At 47.8% G+C, this 22,118-nt stretch overlaps 1 protein-coding gene across 1 annotated transcript in view; it reads right to left on the bottom strand.

The window, feature by feature from the left end:
* Positions 1 to 22,118, bottom strand: part of MDGA2 (MAM domain containing glycosylphosphatidylinositol anchor 2) — a 220,014-nt gene that overhangs the window by 125,333 nt on the left and 72,563 nt on the right. The window contains exon 6 of the mRNA XM_058855841.1: positions 11,092 to 11,231. Within this exon, the coding sequence (XP_058711824.1) occupies positions 11,092 to 11,231 (140 nt within the window). The remainder of the gene's footprint in view (positions 1 to 11,091; positions 11,232 to 22,118) is intronic.

Raw genomic sequence — 22,118 nt, 5'->3', positions numbered from 1 at the left:
CTGCCCTGGACACACTCCAGCCCCTCCATATCCTCCTTGTCATGGATGACCCCAGTTGACCCCAGGATTTGCGGTGGGGCCTCACAGATCCAAGCAGAGTCTCCAAAGTTTCACTCATCCCAAATTTTTTGCTCCATCAGACCCACTTGACATTCCCACCGTCCTCTAAGGCAGATTCCACAGGAACCTAGGCTGGTTTTGGGGAAGCCTCTTCTAGACCAGACTAAATCTGGTTCAGTGGAGCTCCCACAAGGCCGGGTTTAGAGGTTCTGTTCCCACCACGTCGCGCTCTGGAACATCACCGAGGTTTTTGGTTCCCTCCAGATCAATATCAGCCTGTTTGATCAAACATGTTCCCATTTTCCAAACTCCATAAAAAAATTATCCAGAAAAATCATGCTGTCCGTCAGGCAGTGCCAAACAGCAGCGGAAAAAAATTCGGGAAAAATCCCTAAATATTGGGAGTTGATGAATCCGGGTTTTTGTTCACAGCAGAGCTTGTTGGTACTTCCAGAATATCCCTACGAGACTGGAAATGAACCCCACCCCCATTTCCAGGAAATTTTCTGAACTAAATCCCACATCTCAAAGTTCCAAACCCTAAATTTGCCAATCATCGCAACCCTAAATCCCAGTGAACCGAACCCTAAATCTCAACAATCCAAACCTTTAATCTCCCAGTGATCCAAACCCTAAATTTCCCAGTGATCCCGATCAGCTGTGCCGTATTTTCCTCCCATAGGATCCCAATTCCTCCCAAAGCCCTCGCTGATCCCAAAATGGGAGTGAGAGTCTGAGCTGCTGCCGGGTTCAGCTGTGGTGACAAAGAAAGGAGCTGACATTTGATTTTGCTGTAAAAGTGAGAAAACTGGAGAGGGGGAGCAGGGGAAAATGGGAAAAGGGTGGGAATCTTGATAAGAGGGATTTGGCAGCCCAGCTTGGAAGGAAAGACATCGACAGCAAAGGCCAGGCAGGAGCAGCAGCTGCTGAGAATGAGTCACAGATCCTGCAAAAACTCCCTGATTCTGTAAAAAATCAGATATTCCATATAAAATATTCCTTAGGAAATCAGGAATCGGAGTAACTGGCTGAACAAGGGTTATTTGTTTGGGATTTTTCCTTAAAAGATCCCTTTTTCCTTTCAAATGAAGAGGTCACGATGGCCAAAAGGTACTAAAAGAATGTAATGACACAAAATTTCAGGACCTAAACACATTCCAAAAAGGAGATTATTCCTTGGTGGGAATTTAATCCATCCATACCTTCTTATCCCAGTTATTGGATGCAACTTTCCCACCAGGCAATTCCAAAATATCAGCCTGAGCAGATCCTGCCTGCGCACTCCAGGTGTTGGGCAGGACAAGGAATGTGTGGGATCAGTCAGGATGGAAATTCCAAAGATTTCGACTCAGTGTTCCCACGTTTTTGCTCTGCGAGCGCCGCTTTTCCCTTTTTTCCAGAGGATAAATTGGCCAAGTCTCCTCCAGGCAGGAAAATGCCTCAAACAATGTTAAAAAACACTGGAAAAGGCTCAAATCTCTCCTTCCCCGAACCTGGCACGGCTTGAAAAGATTCCGGCAATTCCTTTGTTCTGAGAAAAGGAACTGGAAAGGTGTTGGCATCCCACTGGCTGAGATTCCAGCTCATTTCCAATTCCAGCAGAAGAAAAAACTCGGCAAACTCCAGTAATCCCAAATAGCATCATTCATGTCTTGTGGAGCGCTCCTGGCACACCTTCCAACGACTCCCATGAGTGCCAAGGAATGGAATCTGGGAACGCTTCCCACACTTCAGGAGAATTGCAAGGAGATGTAAAGGGAAAAGGAAAAAAAAAAAAAAAAAAGCCTGGATCAGCTTGAAGCTAGGAATATAACCAGGACTAGGGGCCGGGATTAAGGGTTTGGAAAGGCAGGGTTATGGGAATCAGCACAATGGGAAGCAACAATGGGAATTTCCAAAGGGAAGGGAAGAGAGCTAAAAATCAGGGAATGTTTAAAACGGGACAAAACAGCACAGGGAAAATGGGACAGCCACTAACTCTGTGCTGCCTGAGGGACAGGAGGGACAGGACACAGGGAATGGCTTCCCAGAGCCAGAGGGCAGGGATGGATGGGAGATTGGGAATTGGGAATTGCTGGCTGGGCTGGAATTCCCAGATTTGCTGTGGCTGCCCCTGGATCCCTGGCAGTGCCCAAGGCCAGGCTGGACATTGGGGCTGGACATTGGGACAGTGGGAGCTGTCCCTGCCATGGAATGGGATAGGATGGGATTTGAGGTTCTCCCAACCCAAACCATTCCGAGATTCCGCAACAGCTGAAGGCTCTTCCCAACTCCACCATTCCAACCCAAACCATTCCATGGTTCTGTAGCAGTGGAAGGCTCTTCCCAGCACCATTCCAGCGTAATCCATTCCAAGATTCCATAGCACTCTAAGGCTCTTCCCAACACCACCATTCCAATCCAAACCATTCCAATTCCCTCCATGGGAATGGCTCCTGGATTTTCCAGGTTTGAAGGATTATTTCTCTTTTATTGTAATTCATCTTTCTTTGGCTCTGGTGCAAATTCCCTGGATTTTCATCCACAGCACTTGAAGACTTTCCCAACAACACTATTCCAACCGGAACCATTCCAAGATTCCATAGCACTCAAAGGCTCTTCCCAACAACGCCATTCCAACCCATTCCATTCCAAGATTCCAAAGCAGTTGAAGGCTCTTTGCAAAAACACCATTCCAAGATTCCGTAGCACTTAAAGGCTTTTCCCAACTCCATCATTCCATGATTCCACAGCAGCTGAAGGCTTTTCCCAACGCCATCATTCCAACCCAAACCACTCCAATCCCACACACGGGAACATCTCCTGGATTTTCCAGACTTTCAGGATTATTTCTCTTTTATTGTAATTCCACTTTCTTTGGCGCTGGTGCAAATTCCCTGGATTTTGCCAGCACTTTCTCCTTAACGATGTATTTACTTAATTAGCATAATTGTCTGCAATTATGTAATTAGCGTTCATATGTGTAATCATTGGAACATGTAATTAGCCCTAATTACACCATTAAAGCCTGCGAGTCAGAAATATCTTTATCATTTTGATTGACAGACATATGGGAAGGGGGGGGGAAAAAAATCCCACTCGTTATTTTTATCTCCTTGGATCACGAAATCCGCAGGAGGATCCAGGATTCAGCCCGGAATGGCACTGGAATTATTTTAAAAATTGATATTATTGATCAAAATGATAACGAGGTTGTTGCGTTGGAAGAGAAGGAGAAAAAATGATGCGAAAATAAGGAAAGTTCGGGAAAGTGCAGCGAGATTTTTTCTGGAGAAAGAAATTAAGAATTAACAAGAACGAGGAGGAAAATTCAGGAGAGAAGGAGCAAGCACAGCAAGCATTTTCCCGAAAAACAAATTAAGAATTTTCTTGAAATATTTAATTTTTAGTTCAAATATTCACTTGATTTGAGGAAGAAAAATAATACAGAAAAAAGGAAACAAGAGAGCAGCACAGTGGTGAGATTGTTTCTGTAAAGAAATTAGGAATTATCTAGAAATATTTAAATTTTTATGTCTAATATTCAAATATGAAAATTAAGGAAAAAGTCCCCCAACGCAAAAAGATTTTTATGTAAAAAAAAAATTAAGAATTATCTGGAAATATTTAATTTTTAATGCTAATAGTCACTAGATTTTAGGAAGAAAAATAATAGAAGAAGAGAAAAAATCCAACATAAATTGTTCTATGGAGGTGCTGTTGCATCCTAAAACAGGATTTAAAAAAAATAAAAATCCTTGGATTTAAAGCCTTGGATTTTTTAGCCCCTCAGAGAAAACCAGATTTATCTGAAAAGTCAATATTTTATTTTATTTTATTTTATTTTATTTTATTTTATTTTATTTTATTTTATTTTATTTTATTTTATTTTATTTTATTTTATTTTATTTTATTTTATTTTATTTTATTTTATTTTATTTTATTTTATTTTATTTTATTTTATTTTATTTTAACATCTGTGCTGGGGGCCTGTAGGACAGCACCAGACCAAACACCTGGCGTGAAATAATTTAATTGGGACAGAAAAAATTGGTATTTTTAAAAATTAAAATATTAAATTATTTAAATTAAAATTAAAAAATTAAAATTATTAAAATTTAAATATTATCCCTTTCCTTCTAAATATTACCTTTAAATATTGACCCCAATTCAATATTTGAATTTATTTCAAAGTTCAACTTCTGCTCTTCAAGTTCAGGGTTCTTGGTTTGTTTAGAAGTTTATTTAAAAAGCCAAAAAAAAAATTAAAATTAAATAAATTAAAAATCAAGTGGCTGAGCTGCCCAAAAACTTGGGAAGAGTAGAGGGGAAGCCTTAAAAAGCAGTATTTGGGAATAAATCTTAGTTGGGAATATCAGTATTCCTGGATAAAGATTTTTCCGGCCCGATAAACTCCATTGGAGCTTCCAAGTGTTCAGGTAGAAGAAAGCAAAATCCACCGGGAACTTCCCACATCATTCCCAGCTGCCAGAGGAAGGAGGAGCGCTCCATCCATGAGAAAACGTTATCCATGGAAATGTCAGCATGGAGATTAAAACGTCCCAGAAGGATCCCGAGGGGTCGTTATCCCATCCCAGCAGGAACATCCCAATCTGTTCCAATTTTCCCCAGCAGACGCCTCGGCTGGGCGAGGTTTTGGGAGCAGAATTTCCTCCCTTAAAATATAAAAGCAACAAACTCCACAGCCTTGGGAGTTCGTGGAATCACGGAATCCTGGAATGGGTTGGGTTGGGAGGGATTTTAAAGGATTTTTTTTTTTGAGGGATCATCCCATTCCACCCATTCCATGGGCAGGGACAGCTCCCACTGTCCCAATGTCCAGCCCCAATGTCCAGCCTGGCCTTGGGCACTGCCAGGGATCCAGGGACAGCCACAGCTGCTCTGGCAATTCCAGCCCAGCCAGCAATTCCCAATTCCCAATCTCCCATCCATCCCTGCCCTCTGGCACTGGGAGCCATTCCCTGTGTCCTGTCCCTCCATCCCTTGTCCCCAGTCCCTCTCCAGCTCTCCTGGAGCCCCTTCAGGCCCTGCCAGGGGCTCTGAGCTCTCCCTGGATCCTTCTCCAGATGAACATTCCCAGCTCTCCCAACTGCAAAGCAGCTCCAGCCCCTGGAGCAGCTCCATGGATTCCTCTGGATCACTCCAGCAGCTCCAGGTCCTGCTGTGTCCCCAGAGCTGGAGCTTTGCAGGTGGGATTTCATGGACAACAAGCCTTCCACTCCATCCACAGCAATGGGAACAATTCCTAGTTCTCCTCCAGAGGTCTGCAATCTCCAAGCTTTTCCTTGGGAGATCTCATTCCAAAGCCACCAGCACTTCTCCATCAGCCCCGGCTGATCTGCATCAGCTGCTGGTTTCCCTGGTTACCAAATTATCCATGTACTCATCAAATCCATTCCTTTCCAGCCAGATCTCCCAGCTCCAGCCTTTATTCCAGAACCACCCCCATCCCTGTACCGGGAGACCGGAGCGTTCCACGCCCATGGAAAATCAGATCCTTCTGCGTTATCCCAGAGCTGCTGCTCCGGCCTTTCCTGAGCCCGTCACAAACAGGGAAACAAAAGCTGACAGCACAAAGGGAAAACAAAACGCTGCAGAGCTTTGGGAGGGGAGAAAACAGATGGAAAATATTCAGAGGACAAGTGTCCATATTTCAGGAAAACTGGAATGTTTTCCTGTTTTCTGTAAAATAATAGGAGAGTCCTGCTCTGTGGGCACTGGAAATTTTCTGTATGGGATTTCCTGCAGATTTAAGCTGCCCAAATGTCAAAATGAAACTGCTCTGGTGTCACTCCCCAGCCTGGATGTCATTCCCAGCTCCATGAGATTCCCTCCAGGCTCACCCCAAGGATTGCTGAGGCTGTAACAAGTCCGGCCTCGATATTCCCGATTGAGGGAGTGGGATCAGAGCCCAAACTTCCCTTCTCTGCTGCTGCTTTTTTTCTGGATTTAACCTCTTTGGATTGAACATCTTTTTATCTGGATTTGACCTCCTTCCCTCAGCACTTCCAAGCCCTTTTTAGGAACCTGCAAACACATTCCTCGTGGAGAGACAGCGGCCACCTGGAAACAGGAAAACTGGTTCTGTTTTTCAGATCATTCAGGATAAAACAACTGAGGCATTTCATTCCTTTTATCAGCTCGCAAACCCCTGGAATCATGGAATGGTTTGGGACAGAAGGGACGTTAAAGATGATCCAGGATCAGAGCTCAGGATGTGCTCAGAGGCACCAGCAGCTCATTCCCAAGGATCCCGGTGCAGCTCCAGGAGTCCCTTACTCCGTGCTGTGGATGCTGTGATTCCTGTCCTGGATTTCTTGGCACATTTCCCGCTCCTCCCTCCTGGCAGACGGAGCAGGGCAGGCTCGGAGCCCTGCAGAGCTCTGCAGAGGTGTGAATTCAGGTGCTGAACTCGGGGGAGAAAACATCAAATAAACTCCTCCGAGCGGCACAAACGTCATGTAAAGCTTAATCACAGATTGCTGCTCGTGCCGGAGCAGGATGGAAACATTTTTCCTTGCTAAACGGGAGCTTTATCCAGTCAAACATTTAGGAAAGGGTTTTTTGGGTGGTTTTTTTTTTCCCCAGCATAAAATCCAGGCTAATTTAGTCATGAGTCAGGCTGGGTTTTGTCAGGTGCTCAGTGAACATTTGTAAAGTCTTCCCGTGAACTGAGGAGTGTCAGATGGAATCAGCATCAATTTTCCTAACAAGGCTCCAATTACTGCTCCAAGGAGCTGCGGAGCGGGGTGGGAAAACAGCTGCTCCCGTGTGAGGGACCCCCCACCCCCCTTCCCTCGGCTGCCTCGGCGCTCGACAGGAATTCTTATCCATTAAAATCAAAAACGCGGCTCCAGCTCCGCCTCGGAGGAGCCTCCCGTGTCTCGCTGGATCCAAGAGAACAGAATGTGGGGTTTTCCTTGTGGGCTCTTCGGGAATGCTGCTTTTGTTTGGATGGATGGAGTGCCCGGGAATGGGGATTTTTCCTTTCCAGGTGTTAATAAGGAGAAGGCAGGATCCTGCCCTGCAGTGCTGGAGGAGGCTTCGTTAATCACCGATTGTAATTAGGGGGATTTGTTTAAAATAATGACGGGTTTTGATAACGCGCCGCCGTTACCTGGGTCTGTTCGTGGGGAGGGCTCGGTGCTTTCCAAGGAGTTTATCAGTGACAGGAAAATGGGGAATGGCTTTAAACTGACAGGGAATATGTTTAGTTGGGATATTGGGAAGGAATTCCTGGCTGGGAGGATGGGGAGGGGCTGGGATGGAATTTCCCAGGGGAGCTGTGGCTGCCCCTGGATCCCTGGAAGTGTCCAAGTCCAGGATGGAGCAACCTGGGGTAGAGAGAGGAGTCCCTGTTCCTGACAGGGAGTAGCACTGGATGGGATTAAACCATTCCATGATTCCACAATTCCATGGATTCCTTATTTATCGACATATTTATATATAAATGGGAGCTTCAAGGCCCCTCCCAACCCCAACAATTCCCTGCTCCGTGCCTCTTGGGTCACCCCCTTTGGCCACCCCAATTCCCAGCAGGCAGGATGTGTTTTTCCAGGCCCACAGTCCCCTGGAGCAGCATTTCCCTGGCTCTGCTCCGGGCTCAGAATCCCAGGAAGCCGCCAGGATCTCCTGGCAGCTCCAAGGGGAGCAGCTCCTGCCGGCTCCGTGGCATCAGCACAGCACCCAACTCCTACAAGTGGGAAGAAAACACAACCAAACAGAGGCAGGGAGAAATTCCAGGGCTCCTAAAAGCAGATCCTCCCCTGCTTTGCTTCCCGGGAAAGCCACGGATCCGGCACACTCTTCACACCCCAGCAGCACCGAGAGCACTCCTGGATTTTTCCGGGAGAAAGGGATGTGCTCCGATGGCACTGCCTGGGAGAAGGGCGGCAGGAGGATGTGAGGAGGAGGTGGGATCTCGTTAAGATGTGTTGCAACCTCAAAATAGGAAAAAAATCCCGGAGCGTTCAGCTTCCAGATGGTTGGAATGACGTGTGGCACTGGCAGCTGCTGCCTCCCGAGCCTCGGGAATGACAGGGGACAGGAGTGGGGAGGCAGCACCTGGAAGAGGGAGGGACGTGATGGGAGGGCCAGAGGTCACCTTTCGGCACGGGGAAGGACTGGGGGAGGACTTGGACACTGTCCCCTGTCAGCTCTGCACGTTTTCCCGCTTGGAATGCACCACTGGATCATCCCACCCAAGGTGGGACAGCACTTGGAGGTGAACCACGGGAAAAATCACAGCCAGAGGAAAGCAAACCCCGAGGAGGGGGAGGTTGGGCTGACAAACAAGGTCTTTGCAAACTCCTGGAATCACTGGGATTGGAAAAGCCGTCCAAGATCGAGTCCAACAATTTCCCAGCACTTCCAAGGCCACCGCTGATCCATGTCCCCAAGTGCCACATCCACGTGGATTTTAAATCCCTTCAGGGATTGGGACTCCACCTCTGCCCCAGGGAAACCTTTTCCGTTAAACTTTTCCTTGTCTCCAACGTAAACCTCCCCTGGCACAACCTGAAGCCATTTCCCACTGTTATTTGGGAAAAGAAGCCTGGATACACCCTCCTGTCAGGAATTTCCCATCCATTTTTCAGTGGAAAACCAGGAATACAAAATCCCAGCCAAACCCTGCTCATCAGACGCTTCTTCCCCTGCTCCCCATGATCCAAATGTCATTCCTCACTTTGCAAAGTCAAAGTTTTTCTTTCCAATGACTGGACCTGCCAGCACAGGAGAGAATTCCCAAGGAAAACCAGGAAAAAATACATTCCTTGAGGTTGGGCAGGAGATTGTCACCCGTGGGGATAAAGTGTCACCTCCTAGCTACTCAATCCTGGAAATCCCTCATTTGTATCCAGGGATAAGTGGCCTTTGGATATCCTGGCACATCCCTTTGGAGCTGGAGAGCAGGGACAGCCCAGCCCCTGGATCCTGGATAAAATCTGGAAAAAGAACAGGTCCCCAGGGTGATCCTGCTCCAGACTTTGCAGGATTTTATCCAAAAACCAAACCAACCTCTCCTGACGGCCACAACTTGTGGGAAAAAAAAGGAGATTCACCTCACCTGAGCGGGGATAAAGTGTTTTAAAAATTCCAGCCAGGAAAAATATTTCTATGGCAACTAATGGCGCATTCCGAAGGTGAGGAATCAGGAATAATAAATAATAATCACATGGAACATCTCAAAACAACTCCATGGATAACGAGCAGGCATTCAAGGATGTGTCGGGGTGCTGAGTCTTGTATTTAATTAGGAGTGAGGTGAATTTTTGGGATTAACAGAGCAATTATTTGTAATTCTCCTTCTTTCCTATAATCCCCACAGCCTTGTGTTATTCCTCCCAAAAATCCTCATTGATGCTGAGAAGACTCCATGAAAATTTAGAGGAGAAATTCCTGAAAATTTCCAGGAATTGGGAAGTGCAACCACCACTCTGAACACAGGACTTTCCCTGCCTGGAAATAATCCCAGGGAAAATTTTGGGGCACGTGGTGGGAAAGGCAGCAAAGAGAGCTGAAAAAATGGGAAGATTTGATAAATCTGAAGATTTGTGTTCAAAGGGAGGCCCCTCCAGGGTGGAATCGCTGCAAGGATGACCTGGAGCAGATCAGAGACATCCCCGAGTCATCAGATCCCAAAGAACCACATCCATTGATCCCAAAGTTAAAAGAACAAATGTTGGAAAGACAAAAAAGGGATAAATGTTTGCTTTGGTAAAGCAGGAAGGAGGAATGACAGGATAGAAGGGGGAAAAAAAAAATGGATTTTTTTTCCCATTAATTCATTTCTCCTCCCAGAACCATCACAGGCAGCCTCAAATCCTAGAGATTAGAAATCCCTGGGAATGTTCAAGGCTTGGAGTGGAAAATATCCCTGTCCATGGCAGGAGTTTGCACCAGTTGATTTTTAATCTGCTTTCCAACCCAAACCATTCCATGATTCTGTGATTTTACAAATTCCCAGTCCAGGTTTGTTGCATTCTTCCAGAGTATAAACGAAAAGGAGTTTCCACGCCAAGAATAATTGGAAAAAAATTGAGAAACGTGGAAGTGTGAAAGCATTCTTGGAATGCACAGTTCCATATTTTATAACCTCATCCCCCAGCATCTGATCAAACAGCAGCTGGGAAACAATTTCCGTGCAATTTGCAACCCAAACCTGAGAGCATCCTGTGGAAAAATCAGGAAAAAATTGGAATACTGGAAACACCCGCCCTAAACCAGCACAGAATAAACTTCCACTGCTTTAAGCTTTAAATCTTCTCCTTAAATTGGGAACAATCATGGAATAAAGAGCAGAGCAACAGCAAACCCCTCCTTCCTGGAGGAGCTCACACTGAAGGTCTCCCAGAGAATTCCCTGTCCCTGCAATTCCAAGAGCAGAGGGTTTAATTCATCACCTTGGAGAGGAAATCCCTGGTGATTATCCTAATTAAAAATAACTGATTAACGAGGTGTCCTGGCCCAAGGGGGTCACACCAGGGAGGTGCAGCACAAATTGCCAAAAGTCTTGAGCTTGATAAAATAAGGTAAGACCTGGGAAAAGCGGATTTATTCCCAGCTAATTCTGGTTTATCCAGCTGCAACACCGGAGGTTCCATGACATCCAGATCCAGGTGAACAGGGAGTCTTTCCCAAGCTCTTGGGTGTCGCTGCTCCAGCTGTTCTCTCATCCAGAGCTCCAGCTGGATTTTTGTGGACTGGGATGTGAAGATCCCAGATAACCGGACAACTTTAAGGATTTTTATCCAGCAATTGTCACCCTTATAATCCTTTTCCTTCTCTTTAACCAGCCTCCATGGAAATGGAGCACACCAGGATTTTAAAGCGCAATATTGCTGACTTTAACACCAGATTTTCCCAAAATAACTCATCAACATTCCCGCTGCTCCTCTGGAACACCCAACATCCACCCAACGACAGCCGGGATGGATCCCCCACCTGGATCCCGTTGGATCTTGCCCAGTGAGATGAAGGTGACCCCAACTCCTGGGAGGTCTGAGGGGGACAAAGTGGTCAGGGACTCACCTGTGGCCGGGGGTGGCCGGTGACCAGGCAGGTGAGCTCCAGGGTCTCTCCCTCGCGGATGGTGTAGACCCTCTCGGAGTAGCGCTCCTCCTCGATGTTGCAGGCCAGGCCCGAGTGCACGATCCGCACCGTGGGAGGGGCTGCAAGGCCAGCAGAGAAACGGGATCAGAACCAGACGGATCACGGGATCACGGGATAGTCAGAGCCGGGAGGGACTCACAAGGATTGCGTCCTTAAGGGAATCAAACCTGACCACGGAGCTCTCAGCTCCATGATCCAACCAACCGAGCCCATCCCAAAAAACCCCGCTCCTGGGGCTGGCCCTGAGCTGGAGGGGCTGCAAGGCCAGCAGAGAAATGGGATGAGAACCACATGGATCATGGGATTATTGGACGTTCTGGGTTGGAAAGAAATCCACAAGGATCAAGTCCAGCTCTTAAGGAAGTCAAACGTGACCTTGGCATCCTCAGCTCCATGATCCAACCAACCGAGCCCATCCCAAAAAACCCCGCTCCTGGGGCTGGCCCTGAGCTGGAGGGGCTGCAAGGCCAGCAGAGAAACATGATGAGTCACATGGATCACCGAACTGTGGGGTGTTCCAAGCGGGAAGAATCCCATAAAGATCAAATCCAACTCTTTAGGGAATCAAATGCGACCTTGACATGCTCAGCTCCACAATCCAACCAACCGAGCCCATCCCAAAAAACCCCGCTCCTGGGGCAGGCCCTGAGCTGGGAGGCTGCAAGGCCAGGAGAGAAACGGGATCAGAACCAGATGGATCATGGGATTATTGGACGTTCTGGGTTGGAAAGAAATCCACAAGGATCAAGTCCAGCTCTTAAGGAAGTCAAACGTGACCTTGGCATCCTCAGCTCCATGATCCAACCAACCAAGCCCATCCCAAAAAGCCCCGCTCCTGGGGCTGGCCCTGAGCTGGGGAGGCTGCAAGGCCAGGAGAGAAACAGGACGAGAACCACGTGGATCATGGGATTATTGGATGTTCTGGGTTGGAAAAAAATCCACAAGGATCAAGTCCAGCTCTTAAGGAAGTCAAACGTGACCTTGGCATCCTCAGCTCCATGATCCAACCAACCGAGCCCATCCCAGACCACTCCACCCCTGGACCAGGCCCTGAGCTGGGAGGCTGCAAGGCCAGGAGAGAAACGGGATTGGAACCATGTGGATCATGGGATTATTGAACGTTCTGGGTTGGAAAAACCACAAGGATTGAGTCCAGCTCCTAAGGGAATTGAACCTACTTTGGTGTTTTCAATGATCCGACCAAGCAAGCTCATCCCAGGCCACCCCAGCCCTGGAACCAGCACTGAGTATCTCCCCCACACAGATACTCTTTGTTTACTCAGCACATACCCAGCCCCACAAGAGATTTCCATGGTTTTCATTAATCCCTGGCAATCCCCCGAATGAAACCTTCAGCACCTCCCACTTGCATTCCAATTTTTTTGTTTCCATTTCCAAAATGAACTCGGCATTATTGTTTTTACTCTATATCTTCCTAAAAGCATTATCACACTCGTTATGCAAATGAAAAGACTTAATTAAAGCAGGAAAATTAAGCAGGAGAAACAGTGGCACTGATGCTGCTGCTTCCTTTCCAAATCCTGTCGCTGTCAGCGGGATCAGAATTTGGAGCAGGAGTTAAGGTCAGGCGGAACCTTACTTTAATTTCCTTGTTGGTACAACCTGTAGTACAGGAATTACTCAGCTTTACACGTTGTAAGCGTAAGGAAACCACGACATTCCTGTTCTTACACCTGCATAAATCCCAGCTCCGCTTCCACGGGTCTCCAAAGGACATTCCCAGCTCCACAACTTCGCTACGGAGCTGTGAAATTCACAGCTATGACAATTTCCAGGGAGTGGGTCGATAGGAGAAGGAAGCTGATTTACAGGCCCAAGTAAAACCACAAAAACTAAAGAGCACAGAGGATAAAATGGAATTGTGTGGGATTTAAACACCTGGAATTCCATCTTTTCTGTTCATCCATGTGATGCCATTGAGCTCCCAGCCCCATTCCCCATGGAAGAGCCTCAAAACTTCTCCCCAAGCCCCTTGCAACAGCTGGATCCCCTTCCCAAGGCTGCTTTTCCAGCTCTCCGTGCTGCCCATCTCACCAATCCTGCTTCTCTGATCGTTCTGCAATCCCTCTGCTGAGATCCACATGGAATTCCCGGGATGCAGGGCCCTGGAATCCCTTCAGACCCCTCTCACCATGGCATTCCCGGTCCAGCCCACACACAGCTCCCTGTGGACACAGCATATAGTGGGATCTGGATCCAAAAGCCTGGGATTCATCCCAGAATTCCAGATTTTTGAGCCTGGATCTCCACAGGCTGGAGAAAATGAGGCTCAAGCCAAGGAGGCAGAAAAGGCAGAGGAGGAGCAGGAAGTGGATGTTTCCTCCACAGAAACATGGAAAGGTTTGGGTTGGAAGGGTTTTAAATCCCATCTCATTCCAACCCAGCACACTCCAGTATCCCTGATTGTTCCAAGCCCCATCCAAACCCGGCCTCGGACACTTCCAGGGATCCAGAGACAGTCACACCTTCTTTGGGACTTCTACTCCAGGGTCTCCCCACCCTCCCAGCCAGGAATTCCTTCCCAATATCCCATCCAACCTCACGCTCAGCTTGAAGCCATCATTCCAGAAAAGCCTCCAGCAAGCTCTGCTCTTCCAGCCACCACATCCCGAGTTCCAAAGCCCCAAGAATTTTCCCCCTCCACATTTCCAGAAGGTTTCACAAAGACCAACACACCCCTGCTCCAGGTAGTTTTATGAGCCAAAAGTGCTCCCAATTATTCCAAGTCCAAGGCAATGATGGAATAAAGTTGTTTGGAACAACCTGGGATAGAAGAAGGTGTCCCAGCCCATGGCAGGGGTGGAAGATCCATTCCAATCCAAACCCTTCTGGGATTCCATGAATCCCTTGTCCCATAGATGCATGTGGCTCTTCCCATGAGAGTCCTGGAAGGACAGGAATGTCCTTGGCTGGGAATCAGGACCACGTGTCACACTCTGACCTGGGAAAAATCCGTTAATTCCTGATTATGGTTATTTTTCCGAGCAGAGCAGCCGCACTAACACTTGGTGTGCTTATTTTTTCCTGAAATTCCTAGGAATGCTGATCCCCCTCCACACTCCTCGGGAGTTCAACATCCCAAGGACATGGAATGTGCTCTTTGTTCTGCCATTTCCAGGGCTCTGAGTCACCACCGGCACTTCCATCACCTCCCAAGCCACAAATTCCAAAATACGGGAATGCTGAGGCAGAGCCAGGGAGCAGAAAGGTAAACGAGGGTTCAGCACGGCTCATCAAACCTGGGATCAAATTAGAGTAGTCAGCAACATTATTCCAACATCCTTTTAAATCCATATTCCATTAATATTCCATTTTTATTCATGTTATATTCATATAACTCCAAATCACGGCTGAAGTGTCCTTCATTTTAGTGGCTGTGCCACTCTCCTGAATCCATTAAATTTGGGAAGGAACAGGAGAGGAAAAACGCCCTCCTGGGTGTTATTATCTCCAAGGAAAACACTGCTTTAAGAGGAGATCAAGGGAAATAACAAATATTCTTCTTCTTTTAAGTGAAAAATCTTATGGTTCAGGAGACATCCCATAATTATGAAATGTCACCTCCCTATTTCCTGCAGGAATATTCATTCCAGCTCCTTCTGAAAGCTGCCTCCAGGGATTTCATCCATTAAAATAATATCAACTTAGCATTGATTTTGTTTGTGACATTTGAGGAGGATTTGGCTGGTGATTACACACGGAAAACGCTGCGTGGATCCTTCCCAGCGCCATTCCCGGCAAGGCACGACCTGGAGCGAGGAAAGGTTGTCCAAGGAAAAGGTAAAAACAACAAATCCGAGCACAACCCCCTCGTCCTGCTGTAAGAGCTGTGTGTCCCCACGGGATCCCTCTTTTCCATAAAAAATGCAAAGTTTTGCCTTCCTGTGTCTCCTCATCGTCCTTCTTGGCTGCTCTTTCCCATCAATTCCTAGTTTAGATGGGATATTGGGAAGGAATTCCTGGCTTTGAGGGTGGGCAGACCCTGGAATGGATTTCCCAGAGAAGCTGTGATCCAAAGCCCTGATCCAAAGGATTTCCAGTGGAATTTGGATGTTTTCTCGGCCTGGAGAGTCCTCACTGGACTCCCACTGGGAAAATATTGGGAGCTTGAGGATGATTTGGTGATCCCTGAGCTGTGCTGATGGATTGGGAATGGCTGGGAATTTCCTCTGCTCCAGGTCCTCACCTTGATCTTTTTTTATGGAAAATGCTATCAGGATCCTTGGAGAAAAGTGGGAATGAGGTGGTGTTTTGGATTGGCAGAATGGGAGAAAGTTGGAGAGGACTTTTGGGATTCATTTCAGCTGGAATGGGAAGAGGAGCTGGGAGATGGAGATCTGTGGAGCTGGGAATGGGAATCATTCCCTGGAGAGGGACTGGGGACAAGGGATGGAGGGACAGGACGCAGGGAATGGCTCCCAGTGCCAGAGGGCAGGGATGGATGGGAGATTGGGAATTCCTGGCTGGGATGGGGCTGGGATGGAATTCCCAGAGCAGCTGTGGCTGCCCCTGGATCCCTGGAAGCATCCAAGGCCTGGGATAGCGAAGGTGTGGATTCCAGGGGTGGGACTGGATGGTCCTTCCATCCCAAAACATGCCAGGATTCAGTTCCAGGATCTCCTGGCACAGCTCTTTCCTGGTTAAAAGTTTCCCATACACAGACATTTCCCTTGTTGGAAAACAGGGAATTAAACTCTGACCAACATCAGAACTCAGATCCCGGAATAAATTCCCTCAATCTGAGTGGTTCTAAGATCTTCCTGATTCATGGAATATGGAAGATTCCTTAAAACCGAATTAAATTCAGATTTTTTTTTCTGGGAAATAGGAGATCCATGACGGACCTGCTAGAAAATGCAGGGTGGATTTGCCACGAATCAAATCCTTCCTTCTCCCCTCCTGCAGCCATGAGCTTTCCCCCTGATCCATATTCTGCATCAGGAGCTTTTCCATGGAAAATTAATTAGCAGGAGTGAAGCCCCCAGTGAATTTAGTGCAGTTCTGCAGCGGAATAAGGAGGAAATAATGGGGTTTTCTGAAGAAAGAGATTTAAAGTAATTGCAGGCACTTGCTACTCTCAGAATTCACTTTTCCCATATTATCCCAGCTCTTAATTCTCCTAAACTGCAAATGGAATGACCAGGAATCTCTGAGGTATTGCCACGGGAATGCACTGCCCTCATCAATGCAGAATTTGGAGCATTTTACTGCAGCTAATTTGGGATTTGGGGCTATTTTTCCAGCTGGAGGTGAGGCTCTGTCCACAAATAAACGGATTATGGAAACAGCTTTTTATATTTTTTCTCTAAGTGGGTTTTTTTCTTTGGGGAAAATCAGATGTTACACAAGTCACTTCTATTAAACAAATATTCCGTTTTCAGAGAAATTCTTCATTTTGGCTCCAAGCTGAGCCAAATTCCAGGTGCCCAAGAGAGGAAACCTTCAGCTGACCCGATTCCAAACCAGTTGTGCCGTTCCTGGATCACTCCGTATCATTCCCAAATATTTCTCACCTGCTTTCACCTGATGCCCGTGGGAATATTTATCGGGCACCATCCTCTGAGATGATCCCGGGCAGAACTTTCCCACCAAACAGGACAAAGTCATCTTTTATCCCATTTGGGGCTGATTTTTTTCCACTTTCCTCAATATTCCCGCCTATCCCGGTGTTTGTGGAGCTCTGTGACTGATGGCACTGCCATCCCAAGGCTCCCGGATAATCAAATCCCGCTGCTGCTTTCCCAGCGCTGCTGCCACAGAATTAGGCCTGACCTAATTTTGACACTACAAAGCTCAGCAGTGCTGGGTGTGTTGAGTTTGGGCTGTTCCAGTGCTGTTTTTTCCAGGAACAGATGGATTTATGGCTTTTTTCCCACCCTTTACAAGTCCTCGCGCTGCTGGTTATTGCTCCTGCTGCTGGGCAGGTGTTAAAAACTGCTGGAGTTCAGAGAGGGATGGGGAAAACGCCAGGAGAGCTCCTCAGACGTGGATTTGGGATGAGAATGGGAAGTCATGGAATGGTTCTGTAAGGAAACTTGAAGATCACCCATCCCATTCCATGGGCAGGGACACCTCCCGCTGTCCCAGGCTGCTCCAAGCCTCATCCAACCCGGCCTTGGGCACTGCCAGGGATCCAGGGGCAGCCACAGCAAATCTGGGAATTCCAGCCCAGCCAGCAATTCCCAATTCCCAATCTCCCATCCATCCCTGCCCTCTGGCACTGGGAGCCATTCCCTGGGTCCTGTCCCTCTCCAGCTCATTTCCTTGGGAAGCACTGGGATACTGAAGTTCTCCATGCCTGGAAAATCCAGAGGCTCCCACTGAAACCGGGGCTGTCTCACCCTCAGCTCATTGCAGGAGCAGAAATACAGAATGTCCCCTGCGAAAACTCATTTAATGGGAATGTTCTAGGAAAGTCAGAGAAGGAAATGCTTCCTTAAAACATGGGAATGATTCAACACCTTCCCTACTCACTTTTCATCAGCTTTAATTTGCCCTTCATAATTTATCCGGCAGCCCAGAGCAACCCTGCTGACATTCCAGACTCTTTGTGTCCTGGAATTGGAAAAACCAATTGTCCAGGTTGGAAAAACCCCCTGAGCCCATCAAATCCAACCATTCCCAGCCCTGCCCAGGCCACCACTGCCCCACGTCCCCAAGTGCCACATCCACAGGGATTTTAAATCCCTGCAGGGATGGGGACTCCAGCCCTGCCCTGAGCAGCTGTGCCAGGGCTGGACAGCCCTTTCCATGAGAAAATTCCTACAAATATCCAAATTAAACCTCCCCTGGCACAGCCTGAGGTCATTTCCTCTTCTCCTATCGCTCGTTCCTTGGAGGAAGCCGCCAACCCTCGCTGGGATGAAATCCCATTTTAGGGAGTTGTGGGAGTAAACAAAGCATCAGGAACCCCTTTTCCTGCTCCACACTCATTCCCTGTGGGAATTCTGCCTCTTTTTCCCTCAGCTGAGGCCCGGACACATCCCTGCAAGGCCAATTCCTGCCATTTCCGCAGGAGCAAAGGTCTCCCAAAGATCCGCGGCCGCCGGGTCGTGCCCGTGCGTCCCTGCCCAGGCAAACAATTAGGGATAATTCCCTCGGTGCTCCCGCAGGAATTTATTTCCTGATTTAACTCCTGCTCTTTCCTTCCCTCATCCAGAGTTCAGCTGCCTCAGCTCTGGGAGAGGAGCTGCTCTTCTCCATGCCTGGTGCCATGAGTGGATTTATGGATTTTTGGCTCGTCTTTCTCCCAGAAGAAATCCCAGGATAATGTGGGTTCCCTCACTTCCACCAGCACCACGTGTGGGACCCTCCCGGCAAACAAGCCTGGAATTAAAAATCCGATTGCCTGGAGCATCAGCACTGAGAAAATATCCCTCTGGTCTGGGAATTCCAGGCAGGGTTTCAGAGGAATTTTGGGATTTTCCTGCTGTTTTTAAGCTGGGCTTTGGTTTTTTGGAGGATAAAGTCACTGAGAGATGCTGCCTTGCAATTCTTATTTCTGCTTGAAAGCCTGAAGCTGAGAATAGGTTTTTTTTCAGCTTTTTGTACTTAAATAACAACCTGGGAAATCGGTGCTTCCAAATCTCCCAGCCCCTTATTCCAGCATTTCCAGAGAATGACACTTGGTTAATTCCCAACATTCCAGGCTGATCCATCCCTTACACCCAACAAAAAGGCCATTTCCCATTTTTTCTTTCCCCCCCACTGATTTAGTGGGAATTGCAGAGATGAGCATAGAGGGAACCCTTCCCACACTCCATCCCTGAAGTGCTCCTGGAGCCGTGTGCATCCCACAGATTGGGATCAAGGAATCTGCTAAAATAAGGAATCGCCGACAGGGGAGGCCTGAATTGAAGCAGCACTTTGTTGTTCCTGCCATCACAAAACAGATGACGGTGCCAGACCCTTCCCAGCACCGTCACAGGCTGGCAGCAAACACATCTCACCTCGTCGGGAGCGCGGAAAAAAAAACGTGGAATTTGCCCCCACTGGAAAAGACAGAGAGGGATGAAAACCAAGCACATTAAAAAATCACCTCGTCAAATTCTAAATGATTTTCACAGATTGGTAAAAATCTCTTTTAGAAATGTATTTGTAACTAATTTAATTTTTTTTTCAATATTAATTTAATTTTTAGCTCATTTAAATCTCTTTTCCTTAGCGGGAAGTGCTCGTGGAGCAGTTCCAGACAGTCAGCAGCAAGCACACGGATTTCTCCTGAAGGAAAAAGCACGTACATGAAATGAGGATGAGAGGAAACGCTCTCAAGATGTGCCAGAGGAGATTTAGATGGGATATTGGGAAGGAATTCCTGGCTGGGAGGGTGGGGAGGGGCTGGGATGGAATTCCCAGAGAAGCTGCTCTGGATCCTTGGAAGCGTCCAAGGCTGGGCTGAACGAGCCCTGGAGCAGCCTGGGATAGAGGAAGCTTGGAAAATTCTCTGGGATTATCCTCTAAGTCCAACTGTTTCCCCACTTAACATGAGTTCAAGACAGATATTCATGGAATCATGGGAGCATTAAGCTTGGAAAAGCTCATCCAACCATTTCCCAGCACTGCCGAGGCCACCAGTGCCCCGTGTCCCCAGGTGCCACATCCACATGGATTTGGAATCCCTCCAGGGGTGGGGACTCCACCCTGTACCTGTGCCAGGCCTGGACAACAAATTCAGGGAAGAGATTTTCCAAAATATCCAGTCTAAACATCACAGAATTCCTGAGGTTGGGGAAGAGCTCCAAGGCCACCGAGTCCCAGCTGAGCCCGGTGCCCACCCTGTTCCCAGAGCTCCGAGTGCCACCTCCAGCAATTCCTGGGACACCTCCAGGGATGGGCACTGCAAACCTCCCTGGCCACTTCCAAGGCCTGAGCGCCCTTTCCATGGGGAAATTCCTGCTGCTGTCCACCCTGAGCCTCCCCTGGCCCAGCCTGAGGCCGTTCCCTCTCCTCCTGTCCCTGTTCCCTGCCAGCAGAGCCCGACCCCCCCGGCTGTCCCCTCCTGCCAGGGACTTGTGCAGAGCCACAAGGGCCCCCTGAGCCTCCTTTGCTCCAGGCTCAGCCCCTTCCCAGCTCCCTCAGCAATTCTCCAGCCCCTTCCCAGCTCCCTCAGCAATTCTCCAGCCCCTTCCCAGCTCCCTCAGCAATTCTCCAGTCCCTTCCCAGCTCCCTCAGCAATTCTCCAGCCTCTTCCCAGCTCCGTTCCCTGCCCTGCTCCAGCCCCTCCAGGTCCTCCTTGTCTCGATCTAAGTGAATTCCCCATCCAGTTGTATCCATGCTTTTAGACAACTCCTGATAATCCTCTCTCTGAAGCCCATCACCAAAACCTTGAAAAATTCTTTTCATTAAATAGGGGCTGCAATGGGATGGGATTTAAAGTCCCTTCCAACCCAAACCATTCCAGAATTCTATGAAATTACCTCAGGAGAAAAGTGGCAATGTTTCCACTCATCATCCAGCTCCCTCAGCCACTCCTCCCATATTTCATCCTCAGCAGCCCAGGAAAAACCCTAAAAATAGAATTTCTGAGGGTGTCCCAAAGCAGGAGGAAGTGCTGCAGGTGCTACAAAACCCCCATGCAAATTCCAGCAGCAGGGATAACATCATCCTGAGAAAAAAAAAACTGTCCTTGTTAGACTCCAGAACAAAAATTCCACTGACTGTGGAACGTATCTCAGCTTAGTTTGCTGCCTGAAAAAAGCACAGTTTAATATTAAAGAGGAAATTTAAAATACCGAACCTTCCACGAATGCAAATGAAGAAGGAAATGCCACTTTGGAATGTTAAGTGAAAATAAACAGCTTTTTAAACAACAATTTGCAGTTCTTGGGAGCTCACACAGAGCTGTCCTGAGAAAAACAAGGAAAACAAATCTCTTTTCGGGGAATAAAATGATTTCTTGAATTAAAGCCGTGTTTCCTGCACTTCAGTGTCTCACACCTCTGTTGTCAAGCCCTGGGAGGAGAAGGAGCAGCTGAATGATTGGAATATGTTCCCTTTTCAAAGCTGGGCATTTATTACATGGATTTTGTGTTTTCCAGGCTCCATCAAAATTTATTTATGGGAATGGCTCCTTTGGAATCATGGAATGGTTTGGAGGGGAATGGACCTTCCAAAGCTCATCCCATTCCACATCCAGGGACACTTCCTGTTATCCCAGGCTGCTCCAAGCCTCTCCAGCCTGCCCTGGGACACTTCCAGGGATCCATGGGCAACCACAGCTTCCCTGGGAATTCCATCCCAGGGTTTTACTGCCCTCCCAGCCAGGAATTCCTTCCCAAAATCCCATCTAACCCTTCTTTCCTCCTTTCCAACCACTTCAGCTCCAAATGTGCTTTATTGGGGCAACCACAAACTGCTTTAAGTGCCCCATCTGGTGCTTAAAATGTCATTCCAAGATATTCCACCCACTGGAAAATCTGATTTGCCTTAAAAACTCCTGTTTCCTTCAGGCCCTGGCATTGGGAAAAGAACTGGGAGCTCTGTCAGCCCGAAATATTTTTCTCCTGTGCAGAAATCCTGGAGCACTGAGCTTGGAATGCTTGAGAGTTTTTTTTTCAGGGAAATTCCACATTTTCATAGCACAAATCATCCCATTCCCAACTTTTGGCCAACTCAGGAGAGATAACCAGAGGTTTTCCTTCATTTTAGCAAATCCCAGGCCATGCTGGGCCAGGAAAGAGCCGCAGAGATCCGGAGGGATCCTTGCTGCTTCCATGATTTCTGTGCCAACTTCCCACACCACCAACAGCGGATTGTGGGACCAACCCCCACCAGGCTGCTTGGGAGAATTCCTCCAGGAATTATGGAGAGGTTCAGCCCAGTTTCCAGGGAGATGCTGCAGATGATCCAAGCTCTCCCAGCACTGGGGATTCAGAACATCCCTCAGCCAGTCCCTCCCTTTCCCAGTTCTTTGATGGATCCCAGCT

This window comes from Poecile atricapillus, chromosome 1 (assembly GCF_030490865.1).
Source record: "Poecile atricapillus isolate bPoeAtr1 chromosome 1, bPoeAtr1.hap1, whole genome shotgun sequence".
NCBI classification, from domain to species: domain Eukaryota; kingdom Metazoa; phylum Chordata; class Aves; order Passeriformes; family Paridae; genus Poecile; species Poecile atricapillus.
This window is presented reverse-complemented; position numbering and strand designations above follow the sequence as displayed.